This window comes from Dipteris shenzhenensis, chromosome 26 (genome assembly GCF_047967505.1).
Source record: "Dipteris shenzhenensis isolate YYH24624 ecotype China chromosome 26, Dip_SZ_1.0, whole genome shotgun sequence".
Classification (NCBI taxonomy): Eukaryota; Viridiplantae; Streptophyta; class Polypodiopsida; order Gleicheniales; family Dipteridaceae; genus Dipteris; species Dipteris shenzhenensis.
Window position 1 is genome coordinate 21,484,107 of NC_141621.1, and position 23,664 is coordinate 21,507,770.

Sequence of the window (23,664 nt, forward strand, 5' to 3'; positions counted from 1 at the left end):
AGTCAGGCATTGACCATTTGAGACTTTTGCATATATGCCCAAATTGAGCATGCCATAACCATGCATTTTGCATGGCAAAGGTAGAAGTAGAAGCAACATATATTGACTGTGCTCTCTTCACATAGGCATCAAGCTATAACAAATCATGACAAAGTTTTCCTATCAACAAAGCAAAAAAATATGGAGAGAGGAGAGAAGAAGAGTGGAGATGAGGAGAGAGGGCACAACTAAAGAGCACACCACAAATGACTAACTATACACTAGATTTAGTTGAAAATAAAGAATATATACAAACCCCTTCAGGGTTTGGGTTAGGGATTCCAAACTTTGTGCCTTTTAGCACTCTATGTGTTAGTGCTATGCACATATGATAACACATGATGTTGAGATAGTTCCTCAAACCTTCCCTCAAGATCAACATCATGAAGTAGGCCTTCCCTCAAGATGATGATTATGGGGAATCAAAGAAGGATTGAACATTACATTCCATCACCCCCCTTTAATTGGAATGTCCTTCCTCTTAGTCAAACCAAGAGCTTGTTGGTGTTTCTCAAAAATCTCTTTCCCAAGAGGTTTGGTAAAGATGTCTGCAACATTCTACCTACTGTCACAATGTTGCAATGTGATGTCACCAAGTAATACTCTTTCTTTGATAAAGTTCTCTTTGACATCAATGTCCTTTGTTCTAGAGTTATATATTAGATTCTTAGCTAATGCTTGAGCTAGTTGATTATCACATGATATTGTTGTTGACTTTGACTCATCAAAGTAATCTATTTCTGCCAATAGTCTTCTAAGCCATATAACCTCACATGCACCTGTTGTGAGTGCCTTGTTGAAGGCAAACAAATTGATTTTTTCTTGGTTGACAACCATGATATAGCACCTTGACTAAGGAAAAATGCATATCCTTGTGTGGATCTCCTAGTCTCATGATCTCCTGCATAGTCACTATCATAGTACCCATGCAACCTTGGATGACTTCCTATGTATTCTGTTCCAAACTATCTTGTACCTCTAATGTATCTCAAGGCTCTCTTGGCTATATTCTAGTGAGACTATTTGGGATTTTCCATAAACTATGCAGTGATAGTCAGATATAGAAGAGATCCAATAAGCTGTCGATAGTACTTGTCATTGACTATCATCTTTTCTAGATCTTTCGTAAGTTTTAAAATTTGTTCCATGGGAGTGGCTGCAATCTTGCAATCTACCATATGAAACTTCTTTAAGAGACTATCTACATATTTCTGCTAGCTCATGAAGGTGCTATCAGAGTCTCTCCAAAACTGAAGTCCAAGACAATAGTGCATAAGTCTGAGATCTTTCATGTTGACCTCTTTAATGATAGGTCTTGTTTCATCTTGCCGATAAAGCTTTCATTGCTTCCTGTCAGAATCAGATCATCTATTTGCAAAAGTGCAATAGCAATGTCTTCCCCTTGAACTTTATAATAGAGAGAATGATGTACATTGGATTTCATGGATCCTAGATTAGCAAAATACTTGTCGATTTTGCTATACCAACTTCTGGGTGCTTGCTTTAAGCCGTAAAGTATTTTCTTAAGATGGAAAATCTAATCGTTTTTCTCTAGTTCAACATACCTTGTTAGTTTGCTGCATGTAGACTTCCTCGTCTAGGTAACCAATAAGAAACGCATTTTTGACATCTAGCTGGTTCACATTCCATCTACTGCGTGTCACTAGTGATATCAAAAATCTTATGTAATCAATCTTTGCTCTATTGGAGCATAAGTCTAATCATAATGTTAACCACATTGCTGTGAGAATCCATTTGCAACTAGTCTGGATATGTATCTTTTAATGCCTCCATCTGGATTGTCCTTTACTTTCCAAACCCATTTGTTTGAAATGGCCTTCTTTCTTGGTGAAAGGTCACATAATTCTCAAGTTTTATTTTTGTACAAAGCTTCCATCTCTTCATTCATAGCAGTGTGCCATTCTAGCTTGTCAATTGCATCCTCAAAGTAAATTGTCTCTTACTATAGCCATGATGGTAGTCACAAGAGCATAATTGGTGGTTTCAATCTGAATTGCTTTCCCTTTATGAACATATATCAATCTAGCTACTGGTATGCTTTCCCTAGTAAACTATCTAAGTTGCTTCTTTTCTTGAGGTGTCTCTACCAATTCTTGCTCTTCTTCATCAACCTTTTCTTTGAGTAACAGAGTAATCAATGTGACTATCTCCTATTTAATTGTTGCTTTCCATTCTAATTCTCCATTTAAAAAATACATCTTCAAAGCATGACCTTTTGGTTGATGGGATCATACAACTTGTATGCTTTGCCTTTTGCAATATAGCCAACCATGATGCATTTATGTGACTTAACATCCAACTTTCTACAATGATTCGTCATGTATGTGGGCATATGCTATGCTATCAAAATATGCCGAGATGACCAATGCATGACTTGTATCCAGTGAATGCCTCATAAGGCATCATACCCTGAATTTGTTTGGTTGAAAATCAATTAAGCAAGTAGTTTGCAGTGGTAGTTGCTTCTACCTAATATTGATTCGGAAGATGCTTCTCACTCTGCATTTCTCTAGCACTGTCTGCTAAAGTCCCATTCTTCCTTTTGACTATTGCATTCTTCTGAGGAGTATCTACACATGTGAATTGTCTTCAAATGCCATTACTTCTGCAAAAGTTCATGAACACTGCGGACATGTGTTCATCTCTTCTATCTGATCTTATGATTTTTATCTTTCTGCTTGTCTGATTTTCTACCATGGCTTGGAATTCTTGAAATCTAGAAATGACTTCAGATTTATGTTTCAGAAAATAGACCCAACAATATCTATTGTAGTCATCAATGAAAGTTAGGTAGTAAAGTGAACCATTGATGATGTGGGTATGTGCATAACCCCATACATTTGTATGTATCAAATCAAGAATACATCTTGTGCGAGAGGTGCTTCTGCCAAAATTGGTTCTCATTTGTTTACCGAAACAACATGCTTCACAAACTTTTCCAAGAAACTGTAGCTTAGGGATTTGAATGCCATATTCTATTTCTTAGTAGCATCAAGCTTTCAAAATTAACATGTCCATATCTCTTATGCCATACTGTAGAAAGTGGCATGGATTCTGCTACTGAGCTGACTTGGCTTTTAAGTTTGGTACTGATTTGGAACAAGCGTCCTTCCTTGACTGCTTTTCCTACTAGATGGTATCCGTTGGATTTATCCCTAATTTTCCATTCATCTCCATCAAATATGACTCGATAGTTGTGTTCTGTCATTTGTTCCAATTGACAAGAGGTTATTGCTAAGCTTTGGAACATAGAGTACATCTTTCACCAATCCTTTTGTACGAGTGAAATTGTTCATAGGGACAATGCCTTTCCCTTGAACTAGATTTGGTCTCTGTTCTCTGCCATCGTGTAGATAACATTCTTCAGTCCTTCTAATCGTTTCATCTCTGTGAACCATTCTTGATGCTTTGTCATGTGAGACGATGCACCGCCACTATCTATGTACCGAGAATCTTTATCTACTTGATCAACTTGATAATTGCATTTCCTTTGAAATTACAATCTATGTCAATGTACACTCTATCAGTCTTCTGCATATCCTCACTTGCAAGATACATATTATGAGGTTCATTATTATAATGATTGTGGCCTGAATGTCCACCATGGTGATTTTCTCTTCCATCAAAATCCCCTCTATTGCTGCTAGATTGACCTCCTTGATCATACTACTTCTTGCGACAATCTCTTTCACAGTGTCCAAACTTATGACAATGGTTGCACTGAATGTTTGACACGTTGGTGGATGCATTCCCTCTTCCATGAAATCTTCCTCATCGATTGGAATGATTTTCTCTTGGATGCTGATGCTACTCTGCGAATGTTGATGCTGCTGTTGATATTGATTTTGATGATGATGAGCACTTCTCTAAGATGCTCTATCTTTGTATTGCCTTTGTCTCTACTCTATTTGAGGCTATGAATACTTGATCATTGGAATGACTTTTGCATGCTTGAATGGCATGAGTCCTAAGTTCTTCACCAACAACTAACATTGACTGTAACTCTTCCAATGTTTCAATTTGCCTTTGAATGGCAATATTCTAAACTAGATTCTTGTATCCCTCTCTTAGTCCATTCAAGATGACTTGAACCAATTATGCGGGATTCATAATCTCTCTTGTTGCTGCTACTGCTGCTAGTTGTGATCCTTAATCATGAGTATGTAAGCATGGCCACTTTCATTGCTGTTGTGGAAACTCTGGTTGATCTAGTTTCTCAATGTGAGAATCTTGGATACTCATAAAGTGCTGCAAACATATCCCATGCTTCTTTGGATATCTTCACTCTGTTGAGTTGTCCAAGCATGACATCTTGCACGTTCTATTTGATCAAATGATGTCCATATTTGTCTTTCTTGTCCCATTCTACTTGTGTTGTGGCAATGGTAGACTCTACTGTAGGTGTGGATAGCGCTAGTGCAGGTGTAAACCCTTATGCTTGTGCTACAACAATTGTTGGAGTTGATGTCGATGCACTGGATGGTTTAGGTGTATACCGATTAATATACTCCCATTTGTCTTGAAGTATAAGAATGGTCTCCATTCAGTATTTCCATGTGCCATAGTTGGAGTTGTCTAATTTAGCAGATGCTTCCAAATTGAGATTGCTAGTAGTAGACATGATGCAAGAAATGTACTCAAAAGTGCCGATGAAAAACACAATTGCAAAACACCGTCTGTATCAAGTGCAATTTGTGAAGACAAAATTGTAGTTTATATCCAATATGTTACATGGCTTGTTGGCAAATGATTCTGAGAGTAGCCAAGAGGCTTTTCAAGGCTCAAAATAATGTGCGCAATGCCAGAAAAATAGCTAATAAGGGTTGTACAATGGTGGCAATGTGAGTGCAAAAAACAAATGATGTGCAACCTGCCCACTAATCAATCTACTAATACCTCTGAAAACTCTAGAATCTACTCACGATGTGTAGATGGTTGGGTTTCAAAACATGTGATGATGTGAAATCGCATGTGAGTGTAGGGAATAACTCCGAGTAGGAACTAGACAAGAATTTTTGGGCATGGCTTCAATTGGTTGCTTTGGAGTTCTCTCCTCTATGGATGAACTAATCTACTCTGATCTAGAGCTAGACCAACTATTGAGCGATGAAAAACAACAAATAATTTCTTTTGCTTTTGTTCCTTTTAGGTGCAGGGTAAGATGCATCGATGTAGAGGCTTAAACCTATGCAAGAAGTGGATTTGATGAGATGAGGATAAAAAGTGTATAATACAAGCGCCAAAATGTCTGCATTATGTGACAAGCACATAGAGCACAAAAAATCGAGTGTTTTTTCTTTTTGGAATACCCTCAAATTCTTCTTGAATCAAGAGATATGACTTAATCTAAGTGGAGGGGCAAAAAAGAAGAAATGATGGCGTGGCAATTGTGTTCACATGTAATAATGTGCCTGGGAAGAGGTGTGACTATGGAGCACTGTGCTGAGGTGGCAGCTTGGTTCACATGTAGCATGGACAGTGTGATTATGGAGAGGCAAGTATGCTTAACGGGCTATGCCACATGGCATTGATGATGTGGCTAGCAATGTGGTAGTTGACGTGACAAGATGAACTCATTCAAATGACATGGCAAGCGGGTGACGAGGTAGTGTTCAGTTGACAGATATGATGACATGTCAATGTTGATGTGCTATGTGGCTAGTGACTGTGCTGGTGATGTGTCATGAGTGCAGTGATGATGCGGCTAAGTGGTCAATCAATGCTGACATGCATGACAGTTGTGTGAAGACATGGCACCTATGTATGAGGTTGCAATGTGAGAAAATCTTGACCATTCCATGTATTGTTACCCTAAGGATAAGTCTGAGTGCCATATGTCATATGGATAAGGTTCCAATCATCTCAAAGATTTTGATGCAATCTTAGGAGATTTCATCACAGCCGATTATTCCATCATGTTCTCTATGTTTCCGTCGACGCTAGCGCTTGGCGCTTCTAGATGTGTCACACAGTTTGGCTAGTTTGTTGCTCTATGTGATGTCAAGTTTGTGGTGCCGTTTGTGAGCATCCCAATTGTGGAGCTTGCTGGCTACACCTTGACTTGGAGTCATCTGTGGGTATCCATGCTTTGCTTGTAGGTAGTCGATGAAGGCGTTTGAGACATGGCAGTTAAAGTCACCCTAGAGCTTTCCGGTCATGGACTGTGTCCGCCGAGGTGTGGTGTCATGTAGTCGCCTAACTGTGTGTTGGAGGTTGCCGCCGTTGATTCACTTCTGAGCATCGTTGAAGGCATTGAAAGCTTCCTCTTCCTTGCTGGAGTTGTTGTGTGTTTTAGTGCTCGTGGGTGTTGAAGGCTCTATACGTATGTTGAGGCTTGGCTGAGCTTGCTTTGGAATCATGTAGCTAGAGCCGCGTTGTTGCTTGTCTTGCTTGCATGTGTCGTAGTGGTAGCATAGGTCATTGAAGCTTGAATTGTAGTGCTTGCTTGTGGAGCATTGCTATGTCGGCTACAATCACAATGCACACTCTTTAGCATAGAGACTATCTACTATCCAACTGAAATGTCAATGCCCACTTGACAATCTAGGTACCACACTATCTGGCCTCATGGGATATCCAATGAAAGACTAGAGAGGCCATGAGTGCAAGATCTCCTAAAACTCCTCTGTCATCATGAGGAAGCATGATAGAAATATTTATATTTCCTAAGGCAATGGCCAATGTTATGTAACAAGGGCTAGGGGTAGTTTTTCCCTTTATTAAGGTTTTTTACCCCTAACTTCAGTTTAGAGGCTGAGTTTGTGGGAGAGTTGGTGACCACACAACTTTTGACCCCAATTAGGGCCCATCCTAGGGTTTAGTCTTCATTTGTGTTGCAACGATTTCATTCTAGCTTGCTTTAGCTCCATTCTCATGCTCTCATTACCATTTCCAACTTTTGGTATGAAAGTAGGTTGTTCGTCACTCCCACATCACTCCCTGTGCTTTCGTTGCCCCTAGGCTTTGATTCTATCGTGTCATTATAAAAAGTTGTAGCTACCAAGCTGTTTTTCAAGTTAGCCAACACCGGGAGCTCATTTGGAGAGGGGCGACTCCTTCTACAAGAATTTTGCATGACTTTGGAGCACTTTTGCTGAAATATGGGGCTACTCTGGTGCATTCAAAGTTGTTTGCCACCTTTTGCAACCATTTCGACTATTTTCCAATACCTGATGCCTCCCTAGAGCTGAGTGACTTTGATTCTGCTGAAAATCTTGGAGCAGTAGTAGTGGTTTTTTAGTGAGTCACCATCTCTTAGAGCTGGTTCAACCTATTTTCTAGCTCTTGGTGACTCAACCTACTTCTTTAAGGCATTTGTAGCTAGGGAGACTACATTTTCTAGATCTGGGGCAAGTTACAAGCATTTCAACTCGTTTTTGGAGCATTTCTTTATTGATTTTTGTGAGCAATGGCTTGTTTGTGGGCTAAACAGAATCTTTGAGGTGTTTTCTAGGTCTATTTTGCTGTTTTCAAGCTATTCCATCACTCTTAGGACTATGTTGGGGCTTCTAAGGACTTCTCCTTGCTATTTTGAACATGTGCTTTAGTATTATGTAAGGACAACCCAAACTTTGCACTTCCAAGTGTGTTTCCAGTCCATTCAATTGGGGACTTTCTATTTTTTCAAAAGGAGACAAAAATCAATCATTTTTTCTTGCTGAGGCAAGCATACTCGAAGGGGAGCACATATAGTTTGTGAGAGTTCATTTTTTGTTTATCTTTAAGCTTTTTCTGAAGGCATTTTGCACCCCATTTTCCTCGGTTTTGGTTTGGTGAATCTCAATTTTCTTATTGCTTGCATTAGGAGTTCTTTTTCCTCTTCATTGCTTGTGTTTGTTGGCCCTCATGCCACTAGGGTTTGCCTTTGCAAGTACAATCAAGCATTCAATTGTGTTCATGCCTCGTTAAGCAAAGCATTTGGTTGAATTTTACGATTACAGTACATATACCAACACACGACTGTTTTTTGTGGATTTGAGGAGCCTTCTCAAGGCTAGTATACAATTTAACAGTGATTTTTGTTGCTAGAGCAAGGTTTTCATAGCAAGTAACTTTTGCCAAGATTTCTTTGCCTCTTTTTGTTTGCTCAAACGACATGGCAGAATTCCAATGGTTTCTTTCATATGCTTGCCTAGAAGGATAAGTTGAACAGCACCAACTATTCTCTCTAGAGTTTTATGGTGCGGAATCTCTTGGTTGCCAAAAATTTATGGGGTTATGTCATAGGTGATGAATCTTGTCATGATCAGATTGTGCCACCTACAAAGGGGGCAACAAGGGCAACAACAATTTGATCCAATTGGTCAAGCACAAGCATTTGGCTATTAGTCCTAAGCAAAGGAGGTGGAATACTCGTGATGCCCAAGCCTTATCTTAGATTTCATTGAATGTGAAGAGGTTCATTATCCCTTATATCAAGTCCTGCCAAACTTCTAAAGCTACTTGGAATATTTTGGAAAATATATATCAAGCTCGTAATGAGGCGGGATTCTCATATTTGCATAGAAAGCTTCATAGCGATGGATGAGGGTGACTCTATGTAGGACCATGTCACTAAGATTCAAGATTGGCAAGCGACTCTTGAGATTGATGAGGTAGTTCCAAACTCATATAGCTTGTTACCACTACCTTGAACTCCTTGCCAAAGTCTTATCTTTCTTTTCATAAGTCTCTCAACTTTTCACACACTTCAAGAGTTGGTAGCACTCTTGTTGCAAGAGGAGCATACATGCAAGAATATGACTTCACGTTCTCGTAGTGGGGAGCATGCTTTTTTGGCCAAGGGTAGAGAGAAAGTTCAACCAACTCATGCCTCTTGTAGTGGTTCTGGACATGCACATGTAAGAAAAATTCCGCAAAGCCTTTCAAGAAAGGTAAGTGCCATTATTGCAAAAAGCTTGTTCATCACATTAGTGAATGCCCCAAGATACTTACAAAGGAGAAAAAGAAAGAGTCTAGTATGACAATTTCATCTCCTCATGATAATTTCACATTCTGTTGAGCGTGATTTGGCATTCTTTACTTGCAGCTACCATGTTTCTTGGGAGTTGCATTTTCAGCATGAATTAGACGGCTGAGAGATGGCAAGAGGGCCATGCACAACAAAAAAGCATAGATTATGAGGAAAGCTAGTCTATGCTAAAAATGTTCCATACACAAGTACAAAGCTCGTCTCGTGGCAAAGGGCTATGCACTATAGAAAGGCATAGATTATGATGAAACCTTGGCGCCCACTTCTTGTATGACCATTGCGCATGTGGTTGCATTGGCCACATTTATGGATGGCTGACCCAGGGCAGGGGCTGGTTGGCCCCCCAACCTAGGCACAAATATGGCACCTACATGGTGGGCCCAAGGGCAGGTGTGAACATCCCAGCCCAATTTGTGCACAGCCCCGAATCAGGGAAAAAATGGTATGCCAACATGGCACCTCCAGGGGCAGACGAATCAGTCCCGCACCCCGTCTCTCTCTAGTCCTCACCACAAGTAGGCGCACCCACAAGGAAGCCCTCTCAGCTACGAAAAGGAGATGCACTGAACTCCAATACACGTGTCGGCCAAGATGAGTGTATCCATATTAGGCTTATGGGATGTGGGGACGCCTAAAGTCTGCTTGGCACTGCAGTGAAAAGGTTCGGGCACTTCTTTGGAGGTTTGATGAAGAGGATGTGAGAAAAGATATGTTAACGGGAGTGAGTGTAGGCTAGAGATGGGACGCTGGTGTAAAGGTGGGGCTTCAAGAAATAAAAGGTATGAGGAAATGATCGAAGTATTCACATGGAGACCTATTCGACCTATGATGGACATATCACCATTGTTCGACAATGGTATGCCAAAGCATTTTTTAAAGAAGGTTTCTCCCTCCCAAGTTTGCCTACATTCCAATGACGAATGCAGAGGCCACTTGCAGAGTCAAAGGTGCCCTCCAAGTAGAGATGTAGTTGGTTGGTGTGATCAGCTTCCATCACTCATTGTCCAAGGATGCCTCTGTCCTTTTTTTCCATGAGTGGATGTCTTATGTTTCTTGGAGCATTCATCTACACGGCAACATGCAAAGGAGCATGCTTTCAACAAAAGCCCTGCTATCTAGTTGTCTACATTTCAAGCTATTTAGCTCAAAGCCCAGCTCTTAGCTACTAAGGGCAAATGCAAGCAATTTATAGTTTCAGGAAACATGCTACAAGCCAGATTCAGCCCCGACTGGTTCATGCTAAATGCCAGAGGGCAAGAGTTTGAGAGGATATCTCAGATACAGCAGCAATGTTTCATGCAGTTCACCAATATAGGCCACTTATAAGATTTTTATAAGGCCGACCAAGTTTGAAAATATCGTTGGTAATTCCTTAGGGGAAGATTGGCCTACAAATATAAGACCACATATCGCTTGCACAGGCTTACACCTCTGTGGATAGATACAAGAAACAAGGTATACCAATTGATTAGGGGAGAAAGCTATTAGCCCTGTGTATGAACAGAACTTCAGGTGACTAAGGGAGCTGAGTCCACATGTCACCTTCACTCACAGTCAGTCCATAGACAAGAACCTGGTCCGACACCATGTTCAGATCTGCAGCACCAAAGGATGCCACACGTCAATATGTGCATGGCCTGGAGAACCCCACTACCAATTGCTTGAGCTGCATGCCACCTGTAGTCACCTAGCCACGAGCTCCCCTCTTCTTCCCTTTTAAAAGGTCCAGGGGTTGCAGAGAGTAGAGGGCATTGAGCTCATAATCACCATGGTTCATTTATTCACTTATAAAGTATACATGTCTTCCATTAGTGCTTTATGCTCATTTGGCAATGCAGCTTCTCAGACTTAACGTGTGGCCACAGCAACATAGAGTTATTGTCTACAAGACAAATAGCTTGGTCTCCAACAAGACATATGGAGTGTCAAAAGAGGGTAAAAACAGTGTCAATTTCTGTCCATGAGATAAGCCATTGGCTACAAGTCCAACGGGCTTGGTCACAAAATAAGACGAAGTGTCAAAAGCAAGAGTAAAAGACGTGTCACACCCTTCCAGGGCCTTCTCCATTGCCCTGGTGTAATTTCTGGCCAAGACAGGTTTTCAATGGAGATGTTACCTAATACGAGTGGGTGGGAGGTGGTGCAAGACCTGTATTGAATCAGCTTATTACCTTTTCAAACCAATAGGTCCATGTGTCAGCAGATGGCTGAAGCTTTCTTTTGGGCCACCTAAGTCTTTGGTTGAACAATAGGAGTTCCTGCAGCGTCCTGAGCAAGGAAAGAGTGATATGAAGCGGAGGGCATAACAGAGAAGAGGATTGCAGGCTGATTTTGAGGCCATTAGGATCTTTGCAAAAGACCAGGTGGACATTTGCGGATATTCTGCTACAAGTAAAATTTAATTGGTGTCTTCTACCAACGGGAGAGAGCAGTACTAAGCATCCAGTTTTCATGAATTGTTGGATGACTTAAAGTTGGCTCCAGCTTTAACAGAATTTTCTCTCTTTTTTAATTAAGATATTGACATGCAACCCAGTTAGACAGAAACCTTGGGAATGAAACTGAAAATATACATATTTTCATCTATAGTCATCAACTTTCATCATCTTATTCAATCAGAAAATTTGCATAGTATTTCATGACATCAGCACTGGTTCCCTCATCCTGCTCTCTCACAGCAGTCCATTTTCAGCCCAAGGAAGCAATACTTGTGATAATCAGAGTAATAAACATGACAAATTGAAAAGGGGATATACCCTTACACAAATTTCGTTCAATTGAATACAACCACCAATTTGGCATATGGTTTTTCTTGATCCTATGGCTTTATAATAACTTTTCATTTGTTCTGTATTGCAATGAGCCACATCAATAGAAGGAACAGAATGTAAAATCCTCCTCCTCGTGTATCGTGTGATGCTCAGTTTGTGCACTATACCCTCATGTCAACCCCTTCATCCAATCCTTTAGAACCAAGCAGCACATTTGCATCGATCTGCTTATCAAATTTCCTTCTCCTTCGTCCGTCATACTCTTGGAAACCCTCCATCTTTAGGCAGTCGCACAGGAGAGTTAAACACAGGCACAAGCCTCTCTCTCTCTCTCTCTCTCTCTCTCTCTCTCTCTCTCTGACTTGAATACAATCATATCATATCATACAAAGAAAGAATTCATTTACGATGCCCTAGAGGAGGAGGAGAGACGGAGCAGCAAGGCTCTAAATATCCTTGTTAGAGGCCTAGCAGTGGGTGATCCCGATCGCGGATGCGGAAGCACTGATCACAAGATGGGTGTCAACCTCACCTTTGAGGCAGCTTGGAGAGGATGAACCATGACCTCACACTCCTACGGCAAAAACATCACACGGAGAGGATGGTCCGAGTGATGGCAGCCAGATAGAAGGAAAGTGGGCAAAGTGATCATTCAAGAAAAAGATGAAAGAAGATAGCACATGACGGTGTCAGGCCCATGGGATGGGGGTACAGCACAGAGTACCGCTGTATGGAATTGCAATGGTACCCTTCGGTCTAACCCACGGGGTTTCTCAAAGACCTACACTCACAGAGATGTCATCTTCTATGCTGAGACACATGAGAGCCCAGAGAAGACTGGGAGTTCGCTCATAGGAAGGAGATGAGAAGAGAGCACAATACGAGGCTCTCGGGGGGCTTAGCTGTTCTTTTCAAGTCACATTAAGACCGTTCATATCCATGGTGCGGAAGGAGCATGCACTGCACATGTGGATAAGAGTTGAATAATTGGTGCTACTCCCCCTAAATACATCATCTTATGCGCATGAGGTAACCACAGAGGGTCATAGCCCATATGAGACAATATATGATGATATCATGAAGTTCTCCAGACAGGGAGAGATCCTCCTTCTAGGTGACGTCAATGCACGTACGGACCCCGTCACAGTACCAGAGATAGACCCAGTAGAGATTCAGATAGTGAGACATTCTGAGGATGCTATAGAGGTCACCTCCCCGTCTGTAAACGCCCATATGAGGAGAGCATTGAGGGTGGGCGGGGGGTAGGGGGTGAAGCTAGGGTTTGAGCGAATGACACATGGGTGACAGCATGGTTGCCATGTCGGCACCATTCAAACAAGAAGAGAGAGAAGTCTGGGGCTGCCACATGGGCAGCAAACAGGCTTGCCATGTGGGCAGCACACCTCACACCATACCTGGCTTGGAAGGGAGGCCTGAGGGTGTATGGAATTACAACGCAAGTAATATGGAAGCTGCAGGACAGATACGGTGGCTACACGACAATGCTGAGTTGGTGCAATTGTACGGCTACATGGCGGGACCCCTAGAGCAGGTGCTGACATATGCCCTGGATAGAGGAAGGACCAGCAGGGTACAGGAGACCAGAAACGACGGGCTGAAGGGCTGTCACCTGTGGGTGCATTTGTTAGAAAAATGAAATCCCACCAAATGGTATCCCACAGCAAAAGACTGACAGATAACCAGGAATTACACGTGGAAGTGTTTCACTATGGAATCAAGCTTCATCAAGCGTGTGTACTTCACAACATTCATGTGTATGTGCAAACTAGCAAATAGATTGTGCTCAGAGACAAATATAGCAGCAACACTTAATATTTCCGTCCGTTCACTAACCTCATGAAGTGTGTGTACTTCACAACATTCATGTGTATATGCAAACTAGCAAATAGATTGTGCTCAGAGAAAAATATAGAAGCAACACTTAATATTTCCATCCGTTCACAAACCTCATGAGCTCGTTGTCTGCTGCTGATGGCCACCTACTTTGTCCATGTCCTGGTCCTGGAGGCACGCTCCTTGCAGCTCCACTCTCCTCCTCAAATGGACTCTTGGAGAGTGATTTATGAGGCCCCAAACACCCCTTTATATAGAGGAAATCCCCCTCCAACAAAACCGCACCAGCCAGCCCTAAATTGTAGGCCATCTTCTCCCAGTTCTAGTGATGCCCTATGGGCCCTAATATGTGCCTTGTAGGCATAGGTATAGGCACTTAGTTTATTTTGTGCCTTTTATGCCACATAGGACACTTAGTCCTATGTGACACCTAGGACACTTAGTTCTAGGGTCTAGGTACAAGTACTATGTACTTCTCTTTTCTATTACACTAGTTGACGTGACGGTTGTGCCTCTTCGACTTCAACGATCCTACAGTGGTATCAGAGCCACGTTTTGACTCGTCTCCTGCTCCTGGATTTGCACCAACTCCTCTTGGCCTACCTGCTCCTTCATCCGTACAGTCCGTATGACTGTACAGACGCCCGTACACATAGCCCGCACAAAGGACGTACAACTGTTCCGTACTTCTATACCTATGTTCCGTACTGCGCCGTACTGTGCTCCATTGCGCTACACTTCCCGTACAGCCATACGTTGTGTTCCGTACTTGTCCCGTACTTGTATCTGTATAGCAAAAGTACTACGCCATACAACCGTACAGAAGGTCTCGTAACTGCATCCGTACTGCTTTCCGTACACTGTACATGTGGCGTACATTGGATCATGTACTGCGTTCCGTGCTGTGTACCGCACCTGCTCAGTACTGCGTTCCGTACATTGCGCATCGTACATTGTTCCGTACAACAGACGTATATGCTCTGTCCATACAGCTTATACCTGCTCAAGGTATTCCATACAGTTTCACATGTGTGAAACTGTTGTTAGAATCCGTACTTGTTGGCATTGGCTGTGAATTAGGACATTGGCAATTTTGGGGCTTTCAGTTCTTTTCACCTTCTTTGGTTGCAATTTCTTGCAAGAACATTAGGGCTTTGGGATTTGATCTGCAATCTCTTGTTTGTTTGCAGTACATTGGGTCAAATTACAGGACATTGGGTCAGATTACAAAACATTGGGTCACATTTGCAAAAATCTCAGCAAAATTTGGGGCTTTTCTGCATTTGCCCTCTTTTTGGCCTATTTGCCCTCATTAAATTTGTGGCTTTTGCCAGATTTGCTGTTTTTTGCACTGAACATTTCCTGACACAGTCACATTTAGGTTAAATTTGCATTTGCCCTTTGATTTGGGGTAGAAATTTGCAGAATATTTATTTGCAAATATTTGCTTTCAGTTTTGGACAGCCAGCTCTTTGCAGTGATAGCCTTGAGGCTTTTGGATTTTCAGGTCTTTTTCAGGGTATCACATTTGCAATGGCTGGGAACAATCGTGATCTATTTGGCATTCTTCATGAAGATGATAAGTTGGATGGCACCAACTATCCGATGTGGTCTTATCTCATGAAACATATTCTTGTTGCAAAGCATTTATGGAATATTATTTTTGGGGTTGATCTGAGGCCAATCAATGCTACAGTGATTGCATCTACTGCTGGTCCCTCTACAGAGGGTACTCCTCCTGATGCCTTATCTTCTAGCACCCCCACTTCTGCTTCCCCAACTTAGGAACAATCACAATGGGATGCAAGAGATGCAAATGCACATTCCTGTATTGCTTTATCATGCAAGAGAATGATTATTCCACACATCCGATCTTGCAGGACAGCAAAGGATGCTTGGGACAAATTGGCTTCTCTTTATCAGATTCGCAATGAGGCACGTGTTGCATTTTTAAGAAAACAGTTGCAGGAAGTCAATATGAATGAAGGTGATTCTATGGATGCATACCTGACAAAGGTCAAGGACCTCATGGAACAACTTGCCAATATTGATGAGGTGGTGCCAAATTCTCAGCTTGTCAGTACCACATTGAATGGATTGCCAGATACATATCAAGGGTTTGCTACAACCCTTCGGTTAGTGGCCATGGGTAATCCAGACCACTACTCTTTTGATCAGCTAGTTACTTTGTTTTTGCAGGAAGAGCAAAATCGTGCTAATAGACAAGCCATTATTCCTGATCATGCATTTGCTTCACAGCAGATAGGAAGAGGCAAGGCTTCCAAGCCTATGGGCAAGCCTAAGTGTGCACATAGCAGTGGCAATTCCTCCAATGCATCTAAAAATACAGCAAATAAGTCAAAGAAGAAAAGATGCAACTATTGTCACAAGCCTGGACATGACATTTCAGAATGTAGAAAGCGCATTGCTTTGGAGTAGGATTGACAGTTAATGCCTCACATGCAATTGAATCCCACGAGCCAACATATGCTTCACATGCACATGCTCTCCAGGATGATTGGGCATGGGCTGTCCATTGCTCATTTGATCCCTCCAAAGTTGATGCACTCTTTACTTCTAATGATGCTCAGTCTTGGTATTTTGATAGTGGTGCTTGCAAGCACGTCACATCTTGCAGACACTTGTTTCATTCTTTAGCTGATGCACCTCGAGGGGGGACTGTCACATGTGCTAATAATGCTTCCTATGCTGTAAAAGGAATTGGAGATGTGTAGCTCACATCCATTTCAAGCCATCCTGTCACTTGTTCTCTTTGTGCCTGGAATTGAAGTCAACTTGATTTCAATTTCAGCAATTGCCACTTCAGGTTTCAGAGTGATTTTTGATGGCTACAGATGCCTAGTTTATGACCTTCGTGATGACAATGCCATAGTTCTCACTGGCACTTTGCAAAAGGGACTTTATCACCTTGATCATCACTCAGCTGCACTTTCTATTTAAGCATTTGCTATTTCAGATTCACAGCTTGCTGAAACTCATCTTTGGCATGAGAGAATGGGTCATCTCAATTATAGAGCTCTTGCAAAGCTACATTCACAGCAGATGGCAGATGATGTACCTCAAACTCACACAGTTTCCAAACATGTGTGTGAGGGTTGTCTTTTGGGTAAAATGCATCGGTTTCCTTTTCAAAAGAATTGTCCAAAACTCTCACAAAGGAAATTGCAGCTAGTACACAGTGATGTCTGTGGCCCAATGAAGACAACTTCCATTGGAGGGTACAAATATTTCATGACTCTCATTGATGACTTCACAAGATATTGCTGGGTATATCCTTTAAAAGCCAAATCTGAAGTGTTCTTATGCTTTCAGAGGTGGCCGAATATGGTTGAGAATGAATCAGGATGCAAGCTTGTCACCCTCAACACAGATAGGGGAGGAGAGTATATGTCAAAGGAGTTTGATGCATTTCTGTCTTCACAGGGCATTGTTCACTCATGCACTACTCCTTACACTCCTCAGCATAATCCTGTTCTTGAAAGGAAAAACTGCATGGTCACTTTCTTGAGTTTGCACTCCTTGCTACAGCTTGCAATGAAGAGCCTTTGTGCCATAAAGATGCTTTTGACAGCAAAGAGTGGATGGATGCAATGAGAGCTGAGTTACAATCCATTGCCAAAAATGACACATGGGAATTAGTAGATCTCCCCCCCGGCAAGCATGCCATTGGTAACCTGGTGGGTCTACAAATTAAAAAGGAAATCTAATGGCAGTATAGATCGACACAAACCCTATCTTGTTGCAAAAGGGTATGCCCAACAACAAGGCATTGACTTTGAGGAGACCTTAGCTCCCACATCCAGAATTACTACCATTAGATGTGTCATTGCCATTGCAGCCCATCATCATTGGCAAGTGCACCAGCTTGACATCAAGACTGCTTTTCTTCATGGGGATCTGCAAGAAGAAGTCTATGTCACACAACCTCCTAGTTTTGAAATTGTTAATTCTGAAAACAAGGTATGCCGGCTGAGAAAAGCCCTTTATGGTTTGAAGCAAGCACCCACGGCATGGTATGCCCAAATTCATGCACACTTACTATCTCTTGGTTTTCAGAATAGCCCCATAGAACCCACTCTCTATGTCCGTGGGAGTGGATCTGATTTTTTAGTGCTGATTTTATATGTGGATGATATGCTCATCACGGGCCCAGATACTCAGCATATTACAGCTTTCAAGACTGATTCGCAGCAGATTTTTGAAATGTCAGACATAAGACAGCTCCACTATTATTTGGACATTCAGTTTGCTCATGTTGAGGGGGGTATCATGATGTCACAGTCCAAGTATATTGGACAACTCCTTGATTGTTTTCAGTTCGAGGATTGCAAGCCAATCTCTACTCGAGTGGACCCTGGCTTCAAATTCTCAGCTCATGATGGGAGCCCACCATGTGATATCACTCTTTATCAGCAAGTTGTTGGATGCCTTATTTATTTATGTCACACCAGACCTGACTTACAATATGCAGTATCTCAGCTCAGCAGATTCATGCACATGCCCAGCTCACAGCATTGGCAAGCAATGAAGAGAGTTTTCAGATATCTCAAAGGCACTCAGAATTTAGCCCTCTTCTATGGTGATCAGGGCTCACTTACCATGCATGCTTACACGGATAGTGATTGGGCAGGTTGTTCCGACACCAGAGTGTCACATACTCACAATTATTTTTTGCTTGGCAATTCATCTATCTCTTGGCTTAGCAAGAAGCAACCAACAGCCGCCACATCTAGCTGTGAGGCTGAGTACAGGGCAGCTTTCACCCCTACAGTAGAGTGTGTTTGGCTTCAACAGTTACTTACAGATCTTGGTATTCGCCAGACATCCTCCACTATGGTCTACACTAACAACCAGAGTGCTTTGGCCATTGCGCGTAACCCAGTGTTTCATGCACGTATCAAGCATATTAAAGTTCACTATCATTATGTTCGAGAGCGGTTGTCAACAGGAGACATAGAGTTGTCCTATCTTCCCACAGAGGACAACATAGCAGATCTGTTTACAAAGGCACTTCCTCGTCCCAAGTTCGAAGTCTTCTGCTAGGCTTTACACTTGGTTCCCTTTGTTACGTGATCTGACATACCTTGTACATTCATAGGTGGCTATATCCTTTTGGATGAACATGTGCCACCATGATCAGAAAATACCAAGTATTCTGAGACGTTTCCAGAATACTTCAGCCCATACCATGGAGGGGGGTTTGTAGGCCATCTTCTCCTAGTTCTAGTGATGCCCCAGCCCCCCATTGGGATCTTCTTGCAGGCCATAAACCTCCCCATGTAGACGCAATCTTGCTGCATGCACCCAGCCTGTGATCTGACCTTCTCCAGCCCCCTGTTTCATCATTGCAGGTCCTTAGGTCCTCTGCAACAGATCCGTACTGACCCTGCCAAGACTGTTCTGGCCCCCAGATCTGCTGGTACATCTGTGCAATCTTGCTCCTAACTGCCCCAAACAGTCCATACTGTTGCAACTTGCTAATGTGTCCTGCCACATAGGCGTGCTGTTCCAGCCCTCCAAATCTGTGCATACCTTCTCCAAACTGAGCCGTGCTGCCATGTGTTCCTTCCGGCTGTTGCAGGCCACCATGCTGGCTCCACACTACAAGGTAAGTCCTTTGTGCTGCCCACATGGCAGCCTAGGTGCTGCCCATGTGACAGTCCCCCTCTTCATTCTTTTTCCTGTGGGTATGCTGCCCACATGGCAACCCTCCACCTCCCCCACACACTCCTCATATGGGGGCTTACAAATCAGGAGGTGACTTCTCCAATACCTATGTGAATTGTGTGACCAAGTATGGATTGTTGGGAACAATTCCAGGCTGAGTGCAAGCAATTGGGAGTGTCTCTAGTCTCCTCATATATTTCAGACTCAGGTACGTCATCAAAGCATAATACATTAAGGTTGTCAAGAGCCCATTAATCTTCTAACTCCATCCTCACTTGTTGAGGCTTCTTCTATAATTTGACCTTCTTTGATAGTTTCATTAGAAATTCCGGCTCTTAAGCATACTCTTGGTTTTCTCACCTTATGTATGATTCATACGTAGCAACACTGTTTTGTTGGGATGAGAGTCTGTCACACACCCCCCTCCACTTGGGTGCAAGGTGACACCTGGCTACATTGACAAGTGCTAGTAGATCCCTAATCTAGGTGATTTTATCGTATGCCGTGATCCCATTGTCAGCCCTAGTCCAAGGACAATCGGGCACAAGCTACGTAGGTCAGTCTCTCAAGCTGTAGATCAGCCCTTGTCACTGGTACCCACTGGAGAACTCAGTAGGTTAGTGTTTCCATCTTAGGGTTTAGTTAGGTCTAGTTGTCAGCCTAGGGTAGGAGCCCAGAAGGGCCAAGGGCTGGCCTAGGTGAAGAGGGCAGAAGCAGACAAGATAGGAGCCCAAGAAGAGCCAGCTCCTAAGCAATTGAAAAGGGCTGGGGGAAGGCACTTTTTATAGGCTGCCCTTTGCCCCTCCCTAGACAGCCTTTAGGGATGGCTTTTGAGGCCAACCAGCCAACCAACCAACCGACTGGCTGGTCAGCTGATTTAGGCTGGTTAGGTCGGCCAAACCAGGCCCTTCCAGCCCCCTATTTGAAGGGGGGCTTTACATTTCTCTAACCCTAAAACTCTCTCTCTTTTCCACTCTGTGGTGCATACGCACACGCCTCGCAATAAGGTTTAAAGAAGGTCTCGCTGTGATTACACGATCATTAACTGTTGCATGTTAGAGTGTCTTTTGATTCCTTCTCCTTATGTTCTCCCCCTTCATCTGATCTGAGAGCTTTTATGCATTTGCCAGTCTGGTTTTCAACCATGACAGCAAACTTCTTGAAAGTATTTAAGGATCTCAGATTTCTCTTTCAAGAAGTGATACAAAAATATAACTTTTCCTTGAACCCTTCTTTGGGATTTTCTCTTGATTTTTTTTTTCTTGATACATCCCTTGCATATTTATTCTCCTGTCGAAGATGAGGTAGGCCAAGCTTCCCACAATGATAACAAGGTTCTTTCTCTTTTTTTGTTCTTATCTTCACTATGATCTTTGTTGTCATCATTATGACATTGAGAGCTATCAGTTTTTTTATTGTTTACGACTAAATCCAGGTGTTGATTGCTTTCTGTTTTATCCACTAAGACAGCATTTTTCCACATTTTTACTGTCTTTTGTTTCCTCAATGATGAGATAACCATGAAGTTGAGGAAGGCTTCTCTCTGTAAGAGCGTAGTACATGACTGCCTGCAAAGACAGTTGGTCTAGTAGATCTTTGAATTGATTTAAAATGATTATCAATGTTTTAACCCTCACGCATTCTAAGCCTGCTAAGCTATCTCTTAATCACTAAGGCTTTGTGTACTAGCATTCTTTGTTAGTGAACTGAAAGGAAAGCATGGAGTGAACACGAATTCTTGCTTATAGAATGAAGAAAGGAAAGGTCCTTAAGTAGGCACCTCTTACATGATCACTGACATCACTGATGACCTCTGAGCCCCACAATCATCTCCTCAATATGCTCCTAGATTCTCTCAATCATCCTATGTGGCTTCTACCACCACCTAACAGTGCTTATGGGCACCTAACTGTGCCTCTAGCACACACACATAGAAACCAAGGTGTGCCTGGGGCATACACCTTGAGATATCCCATCATACCCCCCCTCAAGGGAATGCCTCGGGCTATGTCAAGGATACATCTAGTCTCATAGTTTCTCCTGCCATCTCATGGTGGTCAAGGATAAATCTATGGCTAGGTTCTCATGCTAGCAAGGGGTTCCCAAGGGTATGAAGTAAACAAAAGGGATACAAAAGACCTTCCAATGGTTATCTCCCCTGCATGTACATGCACACAATGTCTACAGGAGGTACCATGGAGCAAAACACATACACATGGCCTACATCATATGGTGACCAGAGGTGTTTACAAAACACAATAGTTTATTTCATTCATTTTGGAGGACTATCCAGGCTGAGTACCTTGACTCAACATAAAAAAGGGAGATCTGGAGCATATATGGAGATGATTCAAAAAGCATAATCTTCATAGGATGCATCATCTTGTGGAGGCACATCAACTGAAAGTAGATTGGCAATCTCTGGCTTTGTAGTTGCTTCCTTTTTGGCAACCATTATCTTGGCAATCTGCAGCAAGGAAGCCATGTTGGCATTCTCTTCCATTGTAGCATAACAAGACATTGCTTTATGATTTGGCTTTCCGCATATTTTGCATAAGCAAGCCATGAGAGGGTCTAACCCAAAATGGCCAGTGTCTAGTGCCTTATAAGATGGTACCATGATAAAAGAACAAGTGGATCTGAAAATCATATCCTTTGAGAGAACAACTATCTTGTCATCTCCATAGTAGTGTAGAGAAGCATATCTTAGGTATCTGACCTTCATCTTTTTCTTGTACTTGGAGTCAAATGAAGGTGCCATGAGACGGTAGATATCTGTCAAACTGATCTGATACAGTCAAGCAATAATAAATGCAGCTTTGACAGTCAAATCTTTGAAGAAATGCTGACCTTTGACCACAATTTTTTGATGCACATGCTTGTAAAACTGTCAAACTGCAGGAAGGTGCTCCAAAGATGCAACTCAAATGTGCTCTAGATCACATCCAATGATCAAACATCCTAAAGAAAAAAGATAACTGATATAATTTCAAAACTTTCTATCATGAAACCTCTGGAGATAGTTGCAAGCGGAAAGAGAAATCACAGTTATTCCCAAATTGAGCAGTTCGAGGCTGGAGGCCGAAATTGAAGCAACAGAGTGAAGCACTCAAGGGGCTTTCTGGAGCAAAAGAAAGCTCTCACTGAGGAGAAGATCCAGCGCAGAGGTTGGGCGAAATGGCTTGCTGTTTTGCCCGGAAGAGTTGCTGCAGGCTGAACCTGTGTTTTGACGTTTTCTCCTTCGTTATTGAACCAAATGGGCTGCAAAGTGACTCAAAATGTTCGTCTTGAGGTCGTCCATCTACTCCTAAGAGGGCTCGAGCAATGGTGCAGCAGGCAGGGAGTATTCTGCAACAGAAAAATGACGAAAAAAAAGGCTATTTGGGGAATGGTGACCAGCAGCGATGTCTTTTCTTCAATTCCTTGCAGGTGAAGGTTTGCCCATTTGAGAGGTATCTCCAGCAGGAAGGGCTTGGAGAATGGCAGAGAAACAAGGGAGAACAAGCTCTAGCAAGACTTGGGAACAAAGGGAAGAAATGGTGAAGATGAAGAAGAAGAAGATGGAGAAGAAGAAGATGATGTGGCACAAATGGGCTCAAGGAGGATCAAAAGGCTCTGATACCATGTTGGTGAACTGAAAGGAAAGCATGGAGTGAACACAAACTGAGAATTCTTGCTTATAGAATGAAGAAAGGTGAGGTCCTTAAGTAGGCACCTCTTACATGATCACTGACATCACTGATGACCTCTGAGCTCCACAATCATCTCCTCAATCTGCTCCTCGACTCTCTCAATCATCCTATGTGGCTTCTACCACCACCTAACAGTGCTTATGGACACCTAACTGTGCCTCTAGCACACACACATAGAAACCAAGGTGTGCCTGGGGCATACACCTTGAGATATCCCATCATTCTCATATGTAGTTTGAAGTGTCTTCTAGGCATTAGCTGGGATTTTCATATTCCTGTTATCTGTAATGCTCAAAGTTTATCAGAGTATGAGCCTATTGGCCTTCTCATCATATGTCCCAAATTTCTCCCTTAGTCTTTTTTACGTCCCTTCCACGATACCCCACAATTTTCGAGCTTTGAAATGTTCTCAAGCTTGAATTTCCAAATGCCACGATTGGTTCTATCCAAATACCACATACCTAGATGAATCCAGGAACATTCCCAAACTCATCCTCTAAAAACACAACATAGTGCAGTTTCAATCTCATGATAGTCACTCACAAGGTTGAAAACCATAAACTCCATCATGCATAGCAGGGACTAGCTATTATGACATCCCCACTGACGTCATCAGTGCCCAACAATG

General features: G+C 42.4%; 1 protein-coding gene across 1 annotated transcript in view; it reads right to left on the reverse strand.

The window, feature by feature from the left end:
• Positions 1-11,625: 11,625 nt before the first annotated feature.
• The window catches only part of LOC147884807 (Leucine-rich repeat (LRR) family protein), a 28,108-nt gene continuing 16,069 nt past the window's right edge, over positions 11,626-23,664 (reverse strand). Inside the window, exon 9 of the mRNA XM_087397356.1 lies at positions 11,626-12,080. Within this exon, the coding sequence (XP_087253482.1) occupies positions 11,964-12,080 (117 nt within the window). The 3' untranslated portion in view covers positions 11,626-11,963. The remainder of the gene's footprint in view (positions 12,081-23,664) is intronic.